This window comes from Oxyura jamaicensis, chromosome 4, assembly GCF_011077185.1.
Source record: "Oxyura jamaicensis isolate SHBP4307 breed ruddy duck chromosome 4, BPBGC_Ojam_1.0, whole genome shotgun sequence".
Classification (NCBI taxonomy): Eukaryota; Metazoa; Chordata; class Aves; order Anseriformes; family Anatidae; genus Oxyura; species Oxyura jamaicensis.
Window position 1 is genome coordinate 29,899,822 of NC_048896.1, and position 24,563 is coordinate 29,924,384.

The 24,563-nt window shown below is 38.4% G+C and overlaps 1 protein-coding gene across 1 annotated transcript in view; it reads left to right on the top strand.

The window, feature by feature from the left end:
• Window positions 1-3,564, top strand: part of CPE (carboxypeptidase E) — a 57,512-nt gene extending 53,948 nt beyond the window's left edge. The window contains exon 9 of the mRNA XM_035324372.1: window positions 817-3,564. Within this exon, the coding sequence (XP_035180263.1) occupies window positions 817-915 (99 nt within the window). The 3' untranslated portion in view covers window positions 916-3,564. The remainder of the gene's footprint in view (window positions 1-816) is intronic.
• Window positions 3,565-24,563: the final 20,999 nt, after the last annotated feature.

The following is a 24,563-nucleotide window of genomic DNA, read 5'->3' on the forward strand; positions in this document are numbered from 1 at the left end:
GACTACAGCGTAGCTCTAAATTGTGTGACATAAAGAGTAAGAGATGTTGAGGTTTTCATTGAGAATTGGTGTTTGTAGTTGGTGTTTGTAGTCTATATTTGTCAAGTGACTACCTCCATAGGTTAAAAACGATGTTCAGCTCAATTAGGGAGCTAAAGAAAAGAACTCAGAAAGCAACTCAGAAAGATAGTGATGTATGGTGAATAAGACTTAGCTCTGTTTGTGATTTCAGAAGCATTTTTAATTCATCCTCTGTACAAGTGTGGATTCCTCGCATGAAAATTAAAATAGATGCTTATTTCTGTAGAGCGTATTGTACAGGAAGATGTACATCATATCTACACTAGTGAGCCATATGTCAGAAGAGCTCCCTGGATTTTCCTGATGGCATAAAATAGAATACATGTTTTGATATGCTGGGAGTCTGCACTGCTAGGTGTTAGACAGCAGAATGCTGATGAGACAGAATTATATGCTAGAAGATTTATGTGCCTGACTACTATTCAATTTTAGTTTCCTTGACCCATATTTTTTTTAGACAAGTTTTTAGACAAGTCAAGGATTGGTCAGATGCCTGTTTTCTTTCTTTTGTTATACATCTGTGTGCAGTTTTAGATAAGTTTATTGTACTGATATGCAAGTGTCGCACATATTTAAATCAGCTCCAAGAGACTTTGTAATAGCCTGAAATAGGAAGTACCTTCCTAAGGCCCATGGCTATGTTAAACAACAGCTTTCAATAAATGACTCTTCAAAACATCCACTTCTTTCTCTCTCTGTCTCTTACTGAAGTTTTTTTTTGTTTCCCTTACTCAGGTTGATTTCGAACTGGAGTCATTGTCTGAAAGAAAAGAAGAGGAGAAAGAAGAGTTGATGGAATGGTGGAAGATGATGTCAGAAACACTAAATTTTTAAATGAAGATTTTGGCTTTACAGCCTTGAATCTATTATATGTTGATTTAGTATATTGTACTGTGGAAAGTCCCTATATTTTAGATTCTGTGCACTTCACAATAATTAACTTTGTTTTTTCAGTCATCTTTTGATTAATATGAATAAAAATAACTACTAAACTCCTAGGTAGATACAGAAGTTATTAACTTTCTTTCATATTGTTATTGAAAATTTACTCTTATATACAAATCAGAACAAAATGAGTGAATGTGTCTGCAGCCTATATGGAAGTACAATCTGTTGTGTATTATGTACAAGTTCAGAATATGTAGGTTAAATCTTGGTTTATAAATAAATAAATAAATAAAAATGCTGTAGTCAAATCCCAATATTGCCAGAAATATTTGACAGTGCATAGTAGTAGACAGTGCTCTTACCGAGTTCCATAATGAATGTTATTGAAAAGATTTATAATAACAGTGTGGTGGTGTAATGATGTTTTACAAGGATTAAAATACAGTATAATATTTTGTATGTTTCTGGTGTTGGGACTATTTAAATATAAAAGAAACATAAGCTTCTGGCTTCATTTTAATAAGCAGAAAGAATCTGCATAAGCTCTTTTATTGAAGATGGCATAAAATGAATTCAGGAAATAAAAGAGCTTTATTCCTTAAGCCTTTAGTGACATTTCAAGATTAGGTTTTAATTATTTCTCATTACATATTAACCAAATTAAAATTTTTGAATGGACAAAGAAGTGTTTGTGTATCATGTTAACATGCTGCTTGTGTTTGTTTTACAGCAAGAAAAATAGAATTTCAGGTGATGTCTATTTAAATTTACTTTTTCAACAATCTTTAAATGTATCAGTGGTGTCTAGATAATCAGCCAGAAGTTCATATGCTCACTGAAAGCTACCAAAGCTTTACACAAAGTTTAGACAATGAACCGAGAATTACTGATGGCATGCATTTTGTCTCACAAGCCAAGAACAGTTTTGTTTCCAACTTTGTTTCTTCTGTTGGTTAGTCTTACCTAAATCCAAAAGCAATGGAGAGAATTGAAAATTTTATCAGTGGTGAAATTTTACCAAATAAAGCAACTTTGATTTAAAAAGATACCTCCCCACACATTTTAATCTTTTAGTTCACTTGAATTAGCTTGCTTTACTATTTTGTCTGAGTGAAGCTTGTGGAGTCAGAGAATACACATGAACTGTAGTGGGTGCACGTCTGGTATAATTCTTCTGAAGCTGCTGCAGGTATGCTACTTGAAATCAGCTAAGCATCTCATCTGTTTGAAAGCTTAGACGCTATTGCTGGCCTATTTTAATTCCAGATCAGATGTTTGATACAAATTTCCTTCCTCTGTTTCTTTAGTATCACTGTCTGTGTTTTGATGAGCACATTATTTTTGTTGATGTTGTAGGAGTTCAGTACTGTTCAGAACCAACCAACAATGCACTATCATGCTCCCCGCCTTAAGTGAAAAATCACATGTCCAGGAGTGGGATCCAAATTTACCTCCTTTGGGTATTTAAAAATCTACTGAAAATACTTTCTGAGAAATTGATATTCTTTAATAAAAAACATACTTTATCCTTTACAATAAGAGTACATATTACAATATTACAATACCACACATTGATAAATTGAACAGCAATAAAAATGAATACACTTTCTGATCAAGAATTTACTGTGTAACCTGTATATCATTTAGGTGTTAGGTGTCAAATTCCAGACTTCAGGGGAACTTCACATGCTGTACGTCATCATCCAGTGATGACCTTTGAATCTCCAGTGTGAGGAGGAGCCTGTGTGGCAAACCAAGAGTTTACCTTACCTGTGCACGTCTTGGTGACAGACTATAGCAAGCTGGGCACAAGCAAGTGCATGGATAAAGGATGCCCAGTTACACCAGCTCAGCTGTGTGGTCCCTGATCATCTGAAAGGTTAAGACACATACCACATAGCACGACCCGTGTCTGGAAGTGATGATACCATTTTCAGATGAACCAGGTAAAACTCAAGCAAGCAGTATGAAAATTAACTAAAGAGACTGCTGGCATGTGGGCAACTGGCCACAGGAGTGTTTCTGACCTGTAAACTAATGTAATATGGCAAGTGTGTATTTGTACAGAACACCCTGCTCTGCCCCTTCCAACCTTACAATTTCAATCCAAACAATATTATGATGCAGAGCAATGCCTGTCTTGCATCCAGTCTTCCTGTGTGGTGGGTTGTGTGGCATAGCTAGTTCAGACGTTACACCAAACTGAGGTCATGCTGCATCTCTAACCCTTACCTGTGAGATCCTCTGGTCTACTGTTTTGTGCATTGGCAATTAAATGTAGTGTCCCGTAAATGAACTCTGTGTTTTGCTTTAGATAGCTGCTTGCCGTTACTGTGCTGAGAACAGGTTAAAGTAATTAACTGTTACAACACCAGAACCACTGCCACTGTTCTTGCTGTAGGTGTACATCCTTCAGAACAGCGTAGCCAGGACTTCAATGAGTTATGTAGCTTTCCTAGCTGAACTGAGCTGTGTTGTAGGACCGTGTATGTTTAAATGGAAGATTAAAGTGTTGTGTGATGCTGAGCTTTTGGTTAAAAAGACACATGCTGTACTATTGTACAATAAATCTACAGGTTTATTTAAAATGTAAAATGTGTGAATAATTTACAGGTTCAAAACACAACCTTTTTGGCTGGGCATGTCTGTAAGGTATGTCATCAACATCGTCAGTGAGGTGTGTCTGCCAATTAATGTGTTGTTTGAACAAATGAATGAGACTGGGATTAGTGCCAGTGTCCCAGTGAGAGCCAGCCATGGCCCCACTTGCTCTGTGCCAGAACAGCCTGATTTTGGATGATACATCTTTCCTGGGCAGCTCTTCCTATGCAGGTTTTCAAGTAAAGTCATGGAGAAGAATGAGGCGCTCTGCATCTATGTGGGGTCGGTGAGGACAGGGCAACCACTTTTGTAAGTCTCTTTCCCTTTCATGGTACTTACAATCGCATTGTTTTTCCATATTCTTTCTTAGGATGAGTAAGCACAGTGTGCAAGGTGTTTGCAAAACTGTGGTACCACGGTGGTCAGGATTATAATGAAGCCAGTCAAATAAAAACTTTGCATCTGAATTATATCTCCCTTTTCATCGGTTGCGCACTTTATATCAATATATATCATGTAGCAATGTGCACATTGATATATCTGAGTTCACACAGTTCTGTCATGTCCCTGAGCTGATAATGACAAAATCTGAAGTGTGAATTAAAACTAAGAGGGTATGTAAGAAAGCAGAATTGCTATCAAGTTTTTTCTGAGGTACTCTAACAGACCTAACAGGTGTGTTAGGAACACTTGGTGAATATAAATAGCTCGTTGCAGGAAGGAGGGTTCAGAGCAGGATGACAGGTAAGTTCAGAGGAGGCAGAATTTAAGGTAGGTGTAGTTCCCATCAACCTGGTTGTCTCCATATGTGACCTTAGTTTGATTCAGGCCACCGAAGGCCGTAGACTAGCAGCAGTTTGATGTCAGTCTCTGAGGGTTTGGGCTGCCTCCAGGCCTTCTCAGCAGACCTGCTCCAGTGGAGGAGCGCCTTGCTTCCTGCTGCTTTTAATCAGCAGCACTGGAAGTGGGAGACCCAGAGACATCGCTCCTGCCTTTGCTTTCTGGCTTCCTGAATCTTGCAGTGATCCATCCCATTCTGATCATCTCCTTGTAGGTATTTTCTTTTTTGCTCCCTACATTTCTGTTTATGCAGAGCAACATCTGTTGTGAATAATTCACTGCTTGTTAATTTGACTCAGAAGTTTGGTCATTGACACAGCCGCTGTTCCAGTATTTCTGACTTCTATAATTAAACCCAGAAAACAAAAACACCCAGGGGATTTTCTGAAAGTCATGGTATTAAGAAAAAAACAGTGGGTTTGTTTTTCTCCTGGCTTGTGAGGGCTTTGAGTGAGCTTGTTTAAAGTTTCCATTTTTAAAGCCTGCTTTAAGGGGAGAAGAAAATGACAACTGAGAAGTTGATGTAATCCTATGCCTTCAGGAGCTAGGGTTCTGAGCAGTATAGCAAGTATTGGAGTAGACAGTGTACAAAATGAGAGATTTAGAAACAACTGATGTTTACTTTTACTAACAGTGATAATGGGAACTATGTTAAATGGGTTAAATGGCCTTGCTCTACTGATCCCTCTGCCCTTCATATTTTGCCTCTCTGTGCTGGAGGCATTATATTTCATCAGTGACTTAAACATATCCATGATTAGGCACCATTTATCAGTGGTAGATTTTCCCTGAATTGATGGTTTATACTTGCCTGTTATTTTATCTTTGTCCTACTTTCATATTAAGTTAAGCCACCACAGATTTTTGTAATCATGCATCCCTCTGCACACAGTGGAAATTGTCAAAGATAGAAGCTGAAGAGTTTGGCTCCTGCATTGGGAATGTTGAGGGAATTTGACATCTGGGAATGCACTGGAAGCAGCTTAGTATTGTGAAATAAGTAGATTTTGTAGACCTTTCTGCTAATCATTCTTCAGGAAAGGGCTGAAAAGGATTATGGACCTATGGGATTCTAGGAGTGCAACATGTCCGTGCCTTTAGACTTCAGCTAAAGCTACTCTGGAAAGATTCCCATTAGCTTCACTGGGGTTTTTATCGGACCCTCAAGCCTGGAATCTGAGTAATCGCGACTATCTGTTGCCAAGGCTGCTCATTTTGCATTAACAGTAATTGTTCTTCATCTTTTCCAGAAGAAAGATGCAAAATAATAAACAAGAAACAAAGTCCAATTTTCTCAAAGTACAGATATGGTTGTGGAATTTGTTAAGGGTCATCGCAAGACCTTAAGTAGAAATAAGGGCGATTAGCTGGACTAGTGGCAACCTATACGTCACTAAGCCTTGGGAGAAGACAGGAGGGTAACTCAGGGGGATGCTTTTAGAACAGTCACCTGCTAAGGGTGTGGTCAGGGCCATAAAGTGACAAAATATCAAGGTGAACTTCTCACCTGCCTGCAGTGTGGCCACAACAGGATATAACAGAGTGTCAATTCCGCCCAGTAATGTGAGATTTCAGTTCAGAAACCCAGAGGAGCATCTATGCTGTGGTCTGCGGTGTTACGCATGCTGATGTCCGCATGTGCAGAACCAATATTCCTCCTCCATGTTCCAGCACCTCCAGCACAAAAGGTAAATTAAACACATTTTCAGAGACTATGGACAAGATTCAAGAGAGGACTTGGCTGCCAAGAGCAGTACAAAATTACAGTCAGTCTGACTGGCCTCCCTTCCGCTCACTAAATATCCGCTCATGTGGCTTTCCTTGGCTGCTTCCAGTTTTCTCTCTGGGTGTGTCAAGAACTAGCCCAGCCTGAGCAGCTCAAGGCTTGCTTGTGCCAAGACCCATCAGGACAGGATTACAGGGCTTTCTTGTGTCTCAAAATCCTAAATCTGTACTTTCACTTCCACTTGAGACAGATCTCCTATGGCACGGCCTGGCACCCTGAATTCTTAGTTCTTCAGAATGGGGACCCCACAGCAGTTTGCTTTTAGCCTGCCTGCATGCTTAGGTTTCTACCCATGGAGGTAGAAGACATCTGCTACACTTCCCTGGTGGTGTAGGAGGAAGGATTTGGCTTATGTCACGACTACTTCATAGCATGGCAGGTGTATGGATACTCAGAGGACGGGAAGTGTTTCTGTGGTCCATAGGTTGGACATGGTCTGAGACATGGTTTTTGAGACAGTATCAGAAACTCAGTCTCAAAAGGTATAGCAGTAAATGTAATACTATCTTCTTTCCCCTTCAGATTCAGGTAATATATTCAAAGGATTATCATGGTAGTCATATTTGTCCTTGTATATGCATATAGCAGCAGATCTGCTTTGTGTTCCCTATTCAAGGGGCTGAAGTGCTTCTAAAGCAGCTTTGGCTAAAATACAGAAGCAGCCCTGGGAGCAGGAGCACACGGAAATGCAACTTGCTGGCTTGTGCTGCAGAGCATTTGTTCTTGCTGTGTGGCAAACAAGGGGCACTTACTCCAGTCCTGGTGTTTAACCGCTGTGATGAAGACTGTTGGGAGGCAGTCTGAAGGACAGCTTTTGCACATGCATAGAGTATAAAAGCTTAGGGCCCAGAAAGGTCTTACTGGCAAAGAAAAGACTCAGATGCTGCAAAGTTTACCTTTTGGGTGTACTGTGTGCGTGCATACAGCAGTGTGGGGGGGAGCAGAGGAGCAGCACTGGAATGTACAAAATCTCCAGGCTATGGCGGGCACTGCTCAGAAATCCCTGAAGGTACCTATTTTGTTTGGCATAAAGGAACACCACCTCCTGGTTTCATGATTCACATCTAAATGAAATGCCTATGTTGGTCATGTGAATCCCAGGCAGAGCCTGGAGCTTTGGGGGGCCAGGCAGACACCTTGCCAGAGAGGCTGGGGAACCTTGGGGCCCAATTACCACTCAAGGGAATTATCTGAAGGATGTAGCACATGCCTCTAATGTAGCTGGTGACTATATCAAAACGACATGGTGGCTGCTGGCTCTGTGTGATGGCTGCCCTGCATCATGTCTGATGGCACCAGACTGCCTTAATACCATCTGCTGAAGTCTGCAGCACTGAACCCTTTACGGTGTTTTGACCTACAAATCCTGTTCATTAAGTATTTTAATAGGGATTTTGTAAAAGAAACTTCTGAAGGCAATGCTTCCTTGTGCCTTCTTCAGGAAACTGGAAGGCTAAATGAAGAGAAACTCATTCTGCGCTTCATTATACCAGGGCATGAAACATTCCTCTCCAAATAAAAACAGGTTCTGTCTTCAGCTCTCTATTTCCACCTATGTCTGACAGGTGTCAGTATCAGATGCCTGTTAAAATATGAGGTAATAGGCAAGATGTTAAACATTTGCAAAATCTTCTGATCATTTTTGTAATGTCTCAAAAGTTAGACATAGTTTGCAGGGGATTTCCACTGAAAAGAATAATTTGGAGGAGATTCTAAGATAAGTCAGTGGATATTTGTTTGCCAGCATACTGGATGGTATTACAAAATGCCAAGAAAAACTCAAAATAACATGAAAAATATTCAGTATTATTAGTTGGGGGTTTACATAAGTTGCTGGAACATTATATTAAGAATCCTTAGATAAATAGATGCTAGAAATACAAAGCCCAAGCAATATAACAATAATAATTACATATAATGCATTTGAACAAGTGTCACAGATGAATGAAATTTTTACCTAGTAGAATTTTTCTTCAGCAAGGCAGTTAAATATGGATATGTGTTCATATGCTGTTTGAAAATAAATTTATCTCAAGAATTAATTTTAAAATTGAGAAAATTGAAGCCAAGATAAAAATAGAAAACACTGTGAATGCCCAAATAAAAATACAATAAAAATACAATTTTAAAAGATGGTACTAAGTATTTGTGTACCAAAACAATTCACTTATAATAAAACTTTCTATATGCCTTTGAAAACTATAGGCTGAAAAATAATAATAAAATGACTATTGAAAGATAAATTTGAGAATTTAGGGTATAATGCTTATACTTAAAAGCATTTTTACCAATTTCATAGTTTTTATTAATGTAACCATATAAATGAAGCCACAGTCTAGCAAAGAAAGACTGAACAAGATCAAATAGTTGGCAGCTGAAACTAGACAAATTCAGAAGCAGAAATAATGTTCAGTATTTTCTTAATGGGACTAATTCACCTTAGCAATAGTTCATTTAGCGGTACAGATTTTTTTTATCAAATGATTTTTTTAACTAAGACCATTGTCCTTTTAAAAGAAAAGTTTGTGTTCCTTGGCTGAACCAATCCTTTATTCTTCATGGATACTCCCTTTCTGTTGATTTTCCCATCTGGTTTAATTATTTCCTGAGGTATCAGACAATCATACCTCCCTTCAAGGGTCTGCTTCATCAGTCTAAGGGCATTTTTGATGTACTAATTACCGGATTCTGAGAATTCAGCCTTGGCTTCTGAGGGCAGGATCTGTGTGCTATTAAATGTATCTGGATATTGATTTTCCATGTCTGATTGTGTGTTCCCTTACTATCTGCTCTATGAATGAAGCCAAGGGAGATTTTAGTTTTGATTCGGAACTGAATTTTAAGGTATAACAGAACCTGCTGAAATGCTTACAGGAATGTGTTTAATTTTTAGATCAAACAAAATGCTTAGGAGGGCTTTCTATCCTTCTTGAGACTTACAACATTGTCATTTTCCTTGAATTACAATATTCCTAGAATTTACTAATTAAAGCCTGGCTTGTTAGTGTCATATTTATGTCAGCAGATTCAGGTCCCATAATATCCAAGAAAAGTGTTTGTATAGTAAGCCCCCACACCTCTCAAATCCAGTTACTTCCAGGGGTAGCGGTGGGACATCAAAGCCATGCACTGTTTCACCCCCTCGTCAGGATTTTGTAGTTGTTTTTCATTTTGGCATTCCAGTGTTCCTGAGATGCATGTTAAAATCCTGATATGGCCTGTGCACTGCAGAATGTGCTGGGTTACAAGTCAGTAAATGTGAAATAGATTGTGGTATGCTGGAATTTATTATCTAAAAGGTGAAACTAAGCTGCGGATGCTGATAGAAGGCCATACAGTCGCAGATGCACAGCTGCATCATTTCCTATGAATAACCTCATTATTCTGTGCCTTTGGACATAAATTTTTGAAGGCAATGAGTAGTTTTCAAAGTTAATGTTCTGTCAGATCTTCACTTGGCCATTCCCCTTAAACATGGGGCTAGAAAGGTGTGATCATAACCTGCAGTTTAGTTTCTTTTCTGCTTCCTTCTAGTCTCAGTTCCTCACACCATTAAGCCTCTTGTATGAAAGCAAACTACTTCATGGCAACTTGCACTTTTTAAAGATAAATAGATACTTAGGTGTATATTATGCATATAATAAGAAAGCCATAAAAGGGAAACAAAGATTAAGGTCATAAATGTTTTATTTATGTACATACATACATAGATGTGTATTTCTAGATACGTAACATATATATGTATGTTTACTCCTTCCTAAAAGTCAATATATCACTTTGTTTCCTTCTCCTAGTCTTTTACAGAACAGCAGCCACAGGGGTTATCTGAGGCCTTTGTTGTTGGCAATAATAAATTAACAGCCTTTTCTCTCACTAAACCAGTGGGGTGCACAAGCCTTGGCACTTTTCTTAGCATATTACAGTCAGCTGTAGGTGACTGACTTCAGGATTGGGGATCTCATGGATGTATTCATCTTGTATCTCATTTTGCCTTGAAAGGGATATTTTCTCTCCAAGGGAGGATGGACCATGAAAAAGCTTTGTTTGACCAACATTAATCTCTACCACATCAACTTCAATACTTGAAAAACATGCTCATCCAGACAGTTTGAGCTGCTGCTTTCTTCTTTTAGTGTCTTGGACCTGGGTGGTCTTAGAATCAGAGCCATGCTTAATGCTGAGAAGAAATACTAGGGTAAACTTCATGCATTGTAGGCAAGCAGCTAAGAGTGTTACTGTCCAGGAGCACCCCCAGAGAAACCATTTCTTCACTATAGCAGAGGTCAAGTGCAATTGTGCAACTCTCATCTACATGGCAGTTCAATGAGTGTACCTCAATCACTTCCCACTTGTAGAGTTAGAATGGGATGTAAACAGAGAGGACCCAGCTTGACTGAGGTTCCTGTATGACCGTGTACAGTAAATTCTGTACTTTTCTTTAGTTATTCAAATATTTTTTCTTTCTACCTAGGGGATAGGAACAAAAAAAAAACAAAATTTGGGACAACAAACCACAGGAAAACTACAATGTGGTTATTTATCTGAAGAATCAATAGATACTTAAATATACGCCCTGTCTCTCTCCTATTTTTTTTTTTTTATGTTTTCTGGAATGCACTCAGAAGCCTAAAATGGAAGCAAAAAAAAAATCAATCATAGTTTTCCAATGAATGTTTTCCCTTTAGAAACTTGCAGATCAAAATAACCAAAAGATAAAAATCTATTTGTGAAAACCCTTCCTGTTACAGCTTTTCTTTCCCCCAGTTGAAGCCTTTAATATTTGGAAAACTTGCTTTTTGAAAGGCTAAAAAAATGCTACAAAATCTTGGATTCCTAGTATTTGGATAACCCAAGCATAGAAACTTAAAACAAGACCCAGACATCTACGCTACACCTTGCTGCAAAGACCACATTATTCCCATGTCTTCAGCTTTAAATTCTGTGCATTGTGAGTCAAAGCAGCCCTGCTGCTAGGTAGCACCCTCTGGCCAACAGATGGGACAAATAGATTTTGGCTGATGAGGTGACCATCTTCTGTAACATGCCTTAATCCAGCATTGTTTGTGAGTGACCAAATCCAGGTATTTAGGTAGCTCTTTGGCCCTGATCTCAGCTGTCCCTAGAGAGAAGGAGAGTCTTAAAGTAAAGATGTGCTGAACTGACTCTCCACCTCCCATTGTGATTAGAAAGGGATAACCGCCAGAGTCTATTTTCCACCCTATATTTAAAACCATTGACTTCAGTGGAATTACTCTGGATTTAAATGCCATCCTTGGGAGTAGAAAATGACCTTGTGTCCCATGTCTTTCCACCAAAAAGATCCCCTTTCCCAGCTTTCACACTGAGCAATGGCAGTTTGACATGTGCTGCTACTGCGCATTTCCCTCCCAATTACCTGTTTCCTCTCCTGTGTGCATTTTTGGCATAATGTGTTGTTCTCAAACCTCACATACCTGAAATATTTGGAAGCACCAAGTTCTGGACACATCTGGTTATTAGATTTGCTCTGAACAGACAGTTGCCTCTTTTGTGAATAAAAGGCTCATGCTGCCATAGGAAATTCCACTAAGATTTCCCTCTCTATGTTATCATTTTACCTTCAATACTTTACTGTTTCTTTTATTAAAAAAGAAATGTTATAGTAACCATGTGAATCATTGCAGAAGCTTAAGTGGAAGATGTGGTTTTTAGGACAAGAATGTGAAATCTTCTTCTTCCAGGTGAGGAGTCAGACATCTCCCTCACAGCTAAATTCAGTGGAAGTTTTGCCATCCACTATGCTCAATAGCACACAATGGCTTTTGGGAAACAGTTCCATAGAGGAATGGCTAGAGTTCATGTCTTATAATAAGAAGAATAGTTTATGATCATATGATCTGCAAATACTTTCTAGTAAAGCTATAATCTGAACAGCTTTAGAGTCCTCTTGCAAGATTTCAGTAATCTACTGATACTCGACAGCAAATGATTGAGAATAGCACGCAACGAGCCCTTGGTACAAGCTTTGTCTTCTGCTCTAGCTTAGGAAATAGCAGGACAGTGTCTTTAGAAGTTTCTTGACCCTCCTCTACCTTCTTAGAATAAAATCTTTCCTGTGCTAGATGAGTTCAAATGAAAGACTGGTGCTAATTTGCTAGGTCTAACAAACAAATTGAGGCTGATTATTAGGATGCTGTTGAAATTTGTATGCTGTTTGGCATCTCAGCAGAGTTCTTTGTAATGTGAGCATTTTGCTATTTCAATTTTGGATTAAAACAAAACTCATTAAAATCATTAGAAAAGGATGCAGTTCCATGTAATCTCTTTTGTTTGGAGCAGCTTTTTTTTTATTTTTTTAATTATTATTTAACAAAACCTCATTTTTCTATTAGCAAAAACAAAGCTGATAACCCCACTTGATATAGAAACAATCACCTCCTTTTCTTGTCTTGTTCTCTGAAGAAAACATCCATTTATTCTATTAGCTGATCAGGTGGTCAGCTGATGATCAGCTAATCATTTGTAAGTGCTTTTATTTCAGTAAACGTGGGATGTACCTTGCTCTAGCTACAGCAATAGCAGCTTTTTCTGACCACAAGCCAAGAGGCTACAAATATGCCTGACTAATGTAGATAGACAATGCTGTGTCTGTCTATGAGAATCTGTCATTTTTAAGGGGAGCAGAAGTTTAAGAACAGTGACAGAATGAGGGAGGCAGTCCACAAGATGGGGTGGAAGAGGCATACTAAAATCTCTCACTAGTTCTGTGCCTGTAGATTATTACATTAAAGGTTTAATTCAGCAAGCTACTTGATTGCTTCACCTGAGATGTTGTCCTATTAAAGAGAATGGGAGTATTTACTTGATTACTGTTAAGTGAGGGTACCTGTATCTTGCAGAATTAATGTTAAACACTTTTAGAGCAAAGGAATTATAATCACCCTGGAGCTCTATTTACACTTGCTACTTTTTCCCTTGGCATGATGCCCAACAGCTGTATCACTGAGAGGAGTTATCAGCTCAAACTGTCCTTCACCTCCCTCCCTGCTGGAAAGGACTGGTCCCTTTGATCTGCTGACAGAGCCATTGCAGTGATTCATTTAAAGTGACATCAATTAGCTTAAACAGTTGGCTTTTTGCTAACTTAGCTCTTTTAGACTGAAAGGAATTAGGGAGCTTGCTAGTCTCTTTCCCTACCTCAGCTGTTTATGGGCTGCACACATGTTGGCGCAGTGTGAGTAATATCTGTGGGTCAATAACAAACCAAGACTGAATTTGATAAAGGATGTATTTTGAATGTTGACTGTATTGCTAACAAATACACATATGTAATGGCTGAAAAGAAGGCTACAGACCATTTATTATATTTGCTACTTTATCCCATATAGATCATATGATGAGTAAAGCAAGTAAATTTGTTGTTGAGGAGAACCAGTAATTCAATTGCCCAACATCTAGCGAAAACAAGATAAAATTTGCTGATAATGTGTAATATCAGGCTCTTGATATCTTGTTAAAATGGGGAAGTTCCAAAAAGAACAGCTATAGCAAGTTCTTATAAAATGTGGTATTTGTATCTGATGTTTGGGTGTAAAGGAGCTTCTTTGGTTCCACAACTGAGAAGCCTGGTTTTGAAAGCAGGAGTGTGGTTTATGGATACTACTTTCTGTTCTGATCACAATAAGGATTGTTTCCTATTCTCTCTTCCCAGTGAGAAGCCTGTTTCTCTCTCAGGTGAACTGGCAGATGAGGTGAGTGTGAAGCCATTTTCTCTTTTTCACTCCAGCATTCACTGAAACACCTAGAGGCTAAGGAAGGGCTGGACAGACAGATGGGGGGCTTAATGCCAGGGTGATCTCTCTGTAAGCCTGGTGGCTGGGGCACACAGTTGTTTTTCTGCCATATGGAGTACATTATGTTGTAACCTCTGTGTTCTAAATTTGGGCCTGTTTGTGTTTCAAAAGGGCTAATTAATTTTAATTTTACTGTAAAAAAATATATTTTTTATACTTACAGTAAAATTAAATTTTACTGTACAGGTTGGAGGAAAAACTTGTTTCAGAAGTCTGGCTTTAACAGCCCAAAGCCTTAAACTGGAGTGAGGACTGTGCACTTAAAAGCATGGTGGGGCATTGCTCGTCACTCAGCGGTGCCAGCTAGGCTGAAATGTCTCCTGTGTTTAACTCCTACATGCCATGCCATGCCTCTCACAGTACTCACAGCCAGCGCATCCAGCTACAGCTTGGAGCTTGGGGGGTATCGTGGGAGCACCCTGTGGCTCCTGCATGAGGCAGTCAGACATCTGCCAGCATAACATGGGCTCTCCCTCCTTGCTGTACAGGGGCTTACTGGTGCAGCTTAGCCACTGTCTCAGTAACAGTTTAATTAGTTGTAGAAAGTGGGACAAGAAAGATGAGTGTTGTTCTTCATTCTTCATCCCAGTGTTACTTGGCTGCTGGCTGGTAGGGGTTAGGGCTCATGCTCTCAGCAGGAGGCCTGCTGAAGCTAAAGCACACTTTGATGCATGAGAACACTGGAAATAGCTAAAACTGTCAGTGGATGTACCCACTAAATACAACAGCATGGGATTCAGTAGAAAAACTGCTTCTGGAGTAGTGTTTTTTTATGGTGCATTTTTTTTTTTTTTTTTAAATAATACAAGTCATGTGTTTCTTGGGACTGAGCAGCATGGAGGAAATCTGTCTTTCTGTAAGATGAAATGTTTTGTGGAAAACCAGCTAGGGGAAAACTCAGCTGCTCTGTGCAACGCATGTCTGTGTCTGTTTCCTGTGTTTTACAATATATGCCACATACACTAGATGGCAATGTTATACCTGCATAAAGGGCTTATTAGTGAATTCAACAAAAACTGCTCTCAGGTAGGTACCACAAACTCTTTCCAGGTAGCAGCTTTACCTGAACTGTTTTACTCTTATTGTGAGCAAACATTCTAACATGAGGGAAAAATACAGGACAACTTTAGGTCAGGAGAGGTCCACAGAGTTTTCTTGCTTGTTCCACGTTCAGTATTTTTCATAACTGCTTATATATTTGTCATATTTCAAATGGTAAACTCTGTGAATATGTGGTTTAATCAGGTTTTGCATCTCCTACCCCTGTTTGACACTAGCTCAAATAGCTTTGAAACATCCTTCCCGTGTATTCCCTTTAGAATACTTTAGACATTGCAGATGTTCCCCTTTCATTTCCTCTTTTTCCGACAAGCAAAAGCCTGTGTAATAGCTCAGTAATGTTTCTGGGACACAAGGAAGCTTTGTTGCATGTGTATTCCAGGTCCACCTCTTTCTCAGGCTTTGCCGTGGCTTTCTGGATTTAGCCCAGGCACAGATAAGCCTGTGATAATAGTTGATTTAACGTATACTGTGCTCTACTTGTTTGTATATTTATGTGACTGCCTCATTCAAGTATGGCCAGAATGAAAAAGGTTTAATATATCTGAATGTTTGGTAAAACTGTAACATACTGAGAAGCTTTTCCTCTACAGTTTGTTTGTTTTTAATTTATTCCACATACTATTTAAATAAAACTTAAGGGATATCTGCTGTCCTGAACTTATAGCAGAAGTTCTGTTTAATACTTTTCTTGGTAATGCTGTCATCAGGAATAAAATCGAGATATTACTGTGTTCTTTTTTTTTTTTTTTTTTTTTAAATATTTTTATTATTATAACCCAGAAAATTAGTATTTCACTTATACCATGCTGAACTTTTAATCTAAATTTTAATTCAATTCATACCCTTTGCAGCTTTCTTAGCTGTGCAATCAGTGAAATTCCATTTTTCATTCAGTCACTGAAGGATTAGCAGGACGCTCCAGATGTTACTCTCTAGTATTTCTGCTGTCAAGGTATGAAGAGCTGCTGTAACCTGAGGCAACAACCAGTAATCCCACAAGTGCCTCAAGAATTTGTCCTGTCAAGTATCTTTCTACATCGTGTATAGCTGCCCAAGTTTTTTTTTTTCCCCTCTCTTTTATGCTTTTCTCTTTAGGTCTTCATTTACTCTTTCCCAATTAATTCTTGCAGCATTTTTCCCCATTAGTGCAGTCTCTTGCAGGCCGTTTATTATTTCCGTCCTGTCCACCCACCTGCTTTTTTTAGCTGCCTTTTCATTCCTTCCTGCTCACTTATGTATAGAAGACACATATGGATTGAGGAGTTGTATTTTGGCTTGCAGTTAACAGCAGTAGTTAGATTAATTTTCTCCTGTGAGGGTTCGGTATTACCATTTCCTCATGCTCGTGCTTTGACTCTATCATAAGATTAATTGATTATTTGTTTTCTTAACAGAGTATCTGAATGTAAGCAATACAAAAACTACGGAAAAGCTTAACACTGCTTTACTTTCCCAGTGACTAATTGCAATAATGTATTTCTCCTGACTGCACCTCCTCTTTCTTGTCTTCTAAAGCTCCTGAGCTGTGCATCCTTCCTTAGCCCCTTTCTAGCAAGGACCTGCTCTTGCATTTGAGGCCAGCAGTGGAGCTTTCCTTGAATGTAGCCCTCTTACAAACCAGCACAGGTTTGCATTGTACTGCAATATTGCTAGCCTCAGGGTTTTCTTTTAAAGCGAAACAGAAAGCAAAAGTGAAAACTGAATCAGGTCATTAATTTATGGAAAATGCCTTCCCTAACTGGGTAGTGTGGCCTTAGATAAAAGTCAGTTGAAAATTCCCCATGAAATCCTTTTGGTGCTTTTGATAGCTGGAGGGGTCCTAGGATAAATTTCTCCATTCCTAGCACCACACTTACCATGTGGCATCTTGCATTTGAGACATTTTATTAGGTGATATTGTTAAAAATAAGTTAACGATATGTAGTTTTAAAAGCTTATTAAATATATCTGTATATGTACTTTAACCACAGTTGTTTAGAAAATGTTTTTGAACATCTGTTGTTTGATTTGGATTTTAATTTGACACTTTGACACAGAGATGTTTGTCCTTTTGGTTTCTGAGAGATTCCTTTCAGCTATGAAGTTAGCAGCCTTGGGTGAAAGATGTCTGTCTCAGACTAATGTATTTGCACCTGCATATAAAGCAAGGGATTAATATATTACAGAGACTGATTGTTATGCAATTAACTTTTATTTGCAAGTGAGGAGTAGTTTTCATTTGAGTGAAGAAAAGCAAGTCAGCCTGTGCAGACCTACTGGTTCACTCTGTTGTTTTGGGGTTATAGTTTTATGTTGTCAGAATATTATATGCTAGATAATTTCTGTGCTTTATAACATACCACACAATTCCAGGTGCTGGAAAAATGCAGGAGTCATTCCGTATGTTATTTTAATATAAAAATAATGTATGTTGAGTAAGGAGTGGAAAGTCATTGTGCTTGGTTTAGCCTCAAGATGCAAATCTGTCATATAAGTAATTTTCACGATTCTTACTAGCAAATGCTACAGAGTGGCTTTCTCAGGCAAGGAGAAAATAAAAAATGAATTTTTCTTCACTGATGAACTGATTTGATTCTAGAATGATTGACTCTGAGATTGAAGAGAAGAAAAAAAAAAGTGTCCATCTTTGATCACACATTCCCCAACACAAATCAAAATTAAAAAACATATAAGTCACAGTGATTTAAATGCTAAAATATCTTTTTTTTTTTTTTTTTGCAGTAGAGTATCAACTCAAGCTCTGGCAGCTACAGCATCTCAGCCCATCACAGAGAACAATTTTGTTCTCATTTTGTTGCTATTTACAGTTTGTGATGTGAAATATAACACAGCTGATGTGAATTTTCTTTGCTTTGTTGTAAATTAGACATATAGTCGGATTGTGGTGATGATTGCAGTAGCATGTATTTTTTTTTTTTTTTTTTCTGTTTAGGTTGGATTTATGCTGGCCCATCAAGTCTTTGGCTTGGTTGGTGATGTCGTTTCTTTCCTCTAAGTTCAAAGCCTTCCCCTTAAGGACTTTTCTTTAATTATGGGATTCTATTTCAGAAAAGGAAACCAGTTTTAAAAATAATTCCCACTGCAAATCTCTTGCATCTGGCTAGTTACAATGTTCATACTAGACATTTTCCCTTTCTGATTATCTGTTTTTCAGGGTAAAACTGTGAAGTTGAGGGAAATTGTGATCAATTTGGTAAGAAATGCCCATAGTGCCTATGGTGATTTGCAAGGGTCTTAAGTATAAAAGACATAGCAGCAGACTGAAATTCCCAGGGAGAAAAGCTATTATCTTGCAAATGAGACCAACCCAAAAGAGAGAAGTAGTAATAATTTTTGCCCACACATTTCCCATAATTTCACCTGCATGTTTAGAAGAAAATCCTGCAACCCTTTGTTGATCAATTGTTTCTTCAAGCTTTTATATTATCCTTGATATCTTGGATTACTCAGTGGGCCTGCCTTGTGAAGGAGTTCATTAGGGACTGTGGTATCTTGACATCAGAGCGCTGTTAAATGTACCTGAGGATATCATATGGGAAATGAAATGTTTTCTTGAAACTTTGTTCCAAAATGTTTTTTTAATTACTGACCTGACAGTAATGGTTATGTTCTTGAACTGAGCTAGGTATTTGGGTTTATCTTAACCAAAACCCATGAATGTATTTCTTTTTATTTAGTGTACAGATACACGGCTCTCTTTCTTCAGTGTAAAGTTCCTTTAACATATTGGAATACTTCATATATTGATTGTTGAATGTTCAATTGTGTGAACATGTTGAATGTTCAATTCCTCTACCCTTCCCCTAGGCAATGGTTACATTTATGATGCACTTGAAGCTAAGATGACCTCTTTCTGGAGGCACAGTCAGCATACTTTTTCTTTCAGTGAAAAGAAATTAAAATGCAAAAGTAAAGAGATGATGAACATAAATGAATTATTAAATGCTGATAAAATTGTGATGTAGTATGTATGAATTAGTTGAAAATAATGTACTCATAATTTGTCTCTAAAAAGCTGCCTTTTTTTGACTTCTGGTGGCTGAAATGTCTTAGGGTTAAGAAAAGTTTTAGAACTGGAGGAGATCACTTTATAACTCAAGGATTTGCAGAGTTCTGGATTATTAAACTCCTCCTTTCTATTTGGTAGAGGAAGAACAGTGAGTACTTTGAACTTCTCTCTCATTGCATTTCAGCAGTCTTTGGCATCTTTTACAGATTCATTACAATGATTGAGTGGACAAGGAAGAAGCAGTTGCTGTAGCAGCCAGCGGCTGTAGAGGAATAAAAAAAAATGTTGTGGAGGATGAAATAGTGGAGAGGACCTGAGAGGGGAGCTCAGGTTTAGGGGAAAATTCCTGGTGGTAATAAGACAAACTTGAGGAGATGCAGAGAAGAAGGTGTGGGCCTGAGTTGGCAATGGGGTATTAGGATGATAAGGGGAGACAAGTGTTATCCTGTGCTCTTTCACGTGCTAAACTCTTCTGGTAAATCTACTGTGGTGGCTTCTGGAAAAAAAAAGCATAGTACAGGATTGAAGGGTAGGAGATGGAGAGGGGTGTCCTTTTGTGTCACCCTTGTACCCCAAAGGTGCACTCACAATTTTAGCTAATAACCCTTCCCGTGAAAGACAAGACAGCATGCAGCAGCAGGCTTGGGGGAAGCCAGGGTGGCTGAGCCCTCACGTTGCAGCATGCAGAGCTGCTGAACTTGAGCAGATGAATCTTGAGGGTGGTCTTGTTAGCACTTTACCTGGTTTCTGGTGCTGCTGGAGGCTGTATCCTACTGAACTTGAATGGTCCAAGGCAGAAATATGCAAAAAATACCTAGTCTGGGGTGCTGTGAGAGCCCTTACAGGACATGGTTAATGGTAGCGCAAGGTCTGTTGATTAAAACACTTGCTGTAATCTTATGCCTTTGATCTTACCATGGTGCTTGTCTCCCATCGATCATTCCAATTTATTGCCCTAGCTATGCACATTTGCTCTTTGTGGAACTATTTACACAATCTATTCTCATTAGATTATCCACGAGATTTACTCCCTGCCTACACAAAACCAGTTTGTGGAGGGTAATACCACTGATGTGCAAGCGGGTTTTGTACAGTTCAGTTGATGCTGAAGTAAATTTTGCTGCTGTAAACTGCCAGGTTTATAGTGTGTGTATGCATGCACAAATGTGGATTAGGGGGAGTATCAATTACACTGGTGCAGATCACTGAACAGAGCAAGCCCTCAAAATAGAATCTTACATGAGAAATACTTCAAGAAGTACTATTTTACAATATGGTGAAACAAAATAAATCTTACCCTGAAGTTGGTCTTTCTTTCCTTTGTTTAAAAAATACCAAGACAGTCAATGTTTGTAGTACAACTACAAACATTGTAGCTGGGGGGGGCCGCCCCCCAACAAAGCCCTATAATATAATATTTAACTGTAAAGGGTTTATTTGAATAAAATATTGCAGTCAAAAAAGTTTCCCACTCCCTGTGCCTGTAAAATAACTGCAGTACTACCCAGCCTACTTTTAAGATTCCCCAAGTGCTTAAACTAGTACTTAATTCTAAGTGTATTGATTACTGAAAAGAATCAGATGCCTAGCAAAGGGCTGAAAAGCAGAATTGATAATAGAAGGTACGATAAGGAAATATAAACAACAGTCAGAAGAACATATGTAGCTAAATCTGCAGTGAATGCTGCTGGGATCTGAACAATGAGGAAGGAACAGCAGTTCTGAAAGCCTGTGAATGGTAATGGGGTTGCTGTGAAAGCCCTAACATCCTGATTACACCCCCAGCCTGCTTGTGCTGCTCAGTAGAAAATTCTTTTTTTCTGCATTTGAAGGTAGTGTTTTGGTGCTTTGCTCTTCTTTCTATGTAGTGGAAATTCAAAAAATCTACCTAAATGGCTTTCTGTTGGCTTGAATTTTGTTGTTTTTACCACTAGCTAAAATGTTTCAGAACTACTGTGCTTCTCTTAGTCTTGAGTCTAATTTTCTTTGGAAGAAGAAACAATGCTAAGATGTCTTTCATTAGCTGATTATATATTAAGTATAGTTCAGTGGACAAGACAGCAATGCAATTTCTTTGACACATCAGGTTACTTTACCAAGAGACCCCAGCAATCTGGTGAGATGTCAGATTGAATTAATTTACTTGAGTCTTTTATTTTTACTTTTTTTTTTTTTTTTTTTAATGTAGGGATTAGTAATAAGGAGACAAAACTCAGCTCCAGTGGTACTATGATGAAATACTTGATGTCAGTGGCTCCCTAAGGCAGTGTCCTAACTTCTTATAAAAGCAGTGAGTGAGCAATGAGCATTTGGCTGTTATACTCTGAACTGTGTGTTTAGCTCTGTGTTTGAATGAACAAGCAATATTTTGCTATTTACTTAGTACTATAGTGGCTCAGGCTTTATTTTTTTCTGAAGAATGTGGAGGTAAAAAAAAAAAAATAAAATCATAAACTAGCTGGAGCAGAAGTCTGGCTTTCACAGAATGATCTCCAGTAGCTGAAGATAAATTTTCTGGTAATGGCAGTATACTTTCTGTGTATAGACAGCAAATTCAAAGAATGCCTTAGAGTAAATATCGAGCCATACAGTATGTCTCTTGGGACAGACGTTAATTTGAATCCTGAATGATGTATCACTCTAATAAAGTCAAAGTCAGAAGGAGCTAAATAAAGGATGTCCTTCACCTGCTGCTGGGCCTGTCACGCATTTTGGAGATGAAGTAGTGGATTACATTCACACAACTAATGAAAGGTCTTAACAAATGAGAGGATATGCTAAAGAGACGGAGCAGTAGGTCTTGATTCAATAAGGAACCAACTGTTCCCAAAGTGCTCTTTTTTTTTTTTTCCCTTCCCTCCCATGATTAATCTGTATTTGAGATTGTTGACCCGAGTGATCGCTCCCAAATGATGGTCTTTGCTTTCAGTCTGCCTAGTCACTATCAATCTAAAGTTGAAGCTCTATACTTTCCTAAGATAGTTTCACTTGTTCTGCTTGTCTCAATAGGTGTTTTTAGAAGACATGTCTTTAATTAAACTTGGGAGGACTGAAACTAAAAATCCCAGGGAGGGTTTTAGCACAAGGAATGAAGAACTGCTGGCGCTTGAATATTGAAATATTTTGGCAGAAATAATAAAGTATGTTCATTACATTTGCTAGGAAGGAGAAGGCTGGAATTCAACAAACTGAACAATGGCAGAGATTTAACACTTGGGTATAAGAACATTTTAGAAATAAATGTATAGGGTGGTGATTTTCCAAGGGGGACTGGAAGTAAAATCAGATCAAGATGCATGAAAAGATATTGCGTACCATTTTGGACTCATGTTCTGTGATGCTCTGACATTATTTTGGCAGTACGAAAAGTAGCACTTTTATAAGTGAGTTCACACTTTCCCGCTAATTCCAGCCATAGAGCCACAGCAACATAACTGGTGAAGAAAGGTGAATATGATGGATTGGATAGAGAGCATGGATTAATAGGTGTCAGAGCAGAGAAAAAAATGTGCAATGAAGAGAAATGGGGCATGGGAGGAGAAGGAAAGCAGGTGTTGTGGCTTACTAGAAGGTTTATGGAATTTGGCACAGAGCATGATTGCATGTTCACTGAAGTTGATGGCAAAGCTCCCATTAGCTTTAATCATGCAGAATCCAGACATTTCCCAGGGTATCCAGAAGAAAGTAAGAAAGATTGCAGGGGAGCAAAATAATCATGAAAAGATGGGAACTTGGAGAACAGCAACACTGAAAAATACAAGCTTGTCAGGAGCTAACCAACAGAATATGGTGATTTATTCATAATAACTTTATCCTGTATTATTGACCAAGTGAATACAACTTCAAAGAAAGGCAGAACTGGTTTAAAGAATTCCTGTCGTCATCTGCATTTATATAAATAAACATCCAAATGTCAACTTCTGTGAATTAGCATGGTTCAGAGCAGTATGTCTATTTGTTGATTGATTGTGATGGTCCAGAAAGACCATATTATTCTCTGTAGATGCTTCTAGCAATGACAAACATCAGGCAGTAGTCATTGTTTCTTCCTTAATGAAGAATTGCTAGACAGAAATAGTCTTTACCTTTTGTGTTCATCCTGTTTGTGTGTCTTTAAATATGGTTGGTTCTCTTCCCTACATAAATGTTCTCAGAGGTGACTGAAGGACATCTGGAAAGGGCTGGTGGGATTCACTACAACACAGCTGGTTTGAATTCAGTACTACCACTGCAGTAGGAAAATGGCTCCAGTCCTCCTTCTGAAACCACAATCCTCTCAGACTGTTCAAATTCTGTCATTGGGCAGTGGGACTTAACACATAGTAAAACTAACAGTTTGAGTGTCTTCAAGATATTTTTATCCTCTGAGCCATGTTTGAGAGTACTTGGAAGTTATAGATTGCAAGTAATCTATACATGTTATGGAGCAGTGAGCAAATCTTAAAACCAGATGATAGAGAGGAGGGGGGAAAAGAAGCATAATCTGTACATAAACTACCTCTGTTTTCTTCAGAGAAAAAAAAAAAAAAAAAAAAAAAACGAATCACAGAAAGGTGGAAATTATAATAATAAAAAACCTGTTAAGACATTTTGGGTATAAGCAGAGCTAGGATTCCTGAAAGAAATGCTTTATGAATAGTAGAGAAAGTGGTATCATCTTTGTTGTTATTAGTCTTATCAAGCTTTCAATCATATAACCACATTGAGTTGTAAATATCCTTTTCTTCATTAGGCTGCATAATTCTGGAAGCAATGATCTATGATCAGATGAAATCTTGGATTCTCTTCTGGAGCATTTTACTTTTAAAATTCAGTTGTCTATCATCATGGAATTACAAAATGTTTAGGTGCGTGTGTATATATATATATATGTTTATTTTCTGAGAAGTACTTGGGAATAGGAAACAAGACTTCTGTCTTCTACTGGCAGAATTTCTATTTCTGAGCACAACAGTTCCCAGAGTTATTTTCATGGATTGTACTTAATAGTTTGGACCTAGACTAAGGGTCTTATTTAAAAACAAAACCCAAGCCCACTGTGCCTTGATACCTTTACACTCAATATCAGTTGCAGGATGCACTTGGCATGTGCAAACTTGCAAGCAGGGAGAATTCAGCACCATTACTGAATGAATTATTGAGAGGGGCTAATGCAGCTGACTTTTCTAACAATTATTTAATGCAACATAACTTTCTGTCTCTGGCACCTGGCTTTGGCTTTCACAAGAGCAGCCTGTGGATGCCAGGCCTGCTAAAGGAATCTTGTTTTTGGTGTATGCGTGGGAAGGCCTTTCCAATCCCAGTGCAGCTTTTGTGGCTCCACAGACAAATTCTGCATTTTTTGGTTGCCTATCCTTGGTTCTCTGGTAGTGATGATTGTCAACTGTTATAAATTGGCATTGCCTCTGTCTGGTAAAAAGTGTTCTCTTCATGCTCCTACTGACAACTGTGTCATGCTCCTATT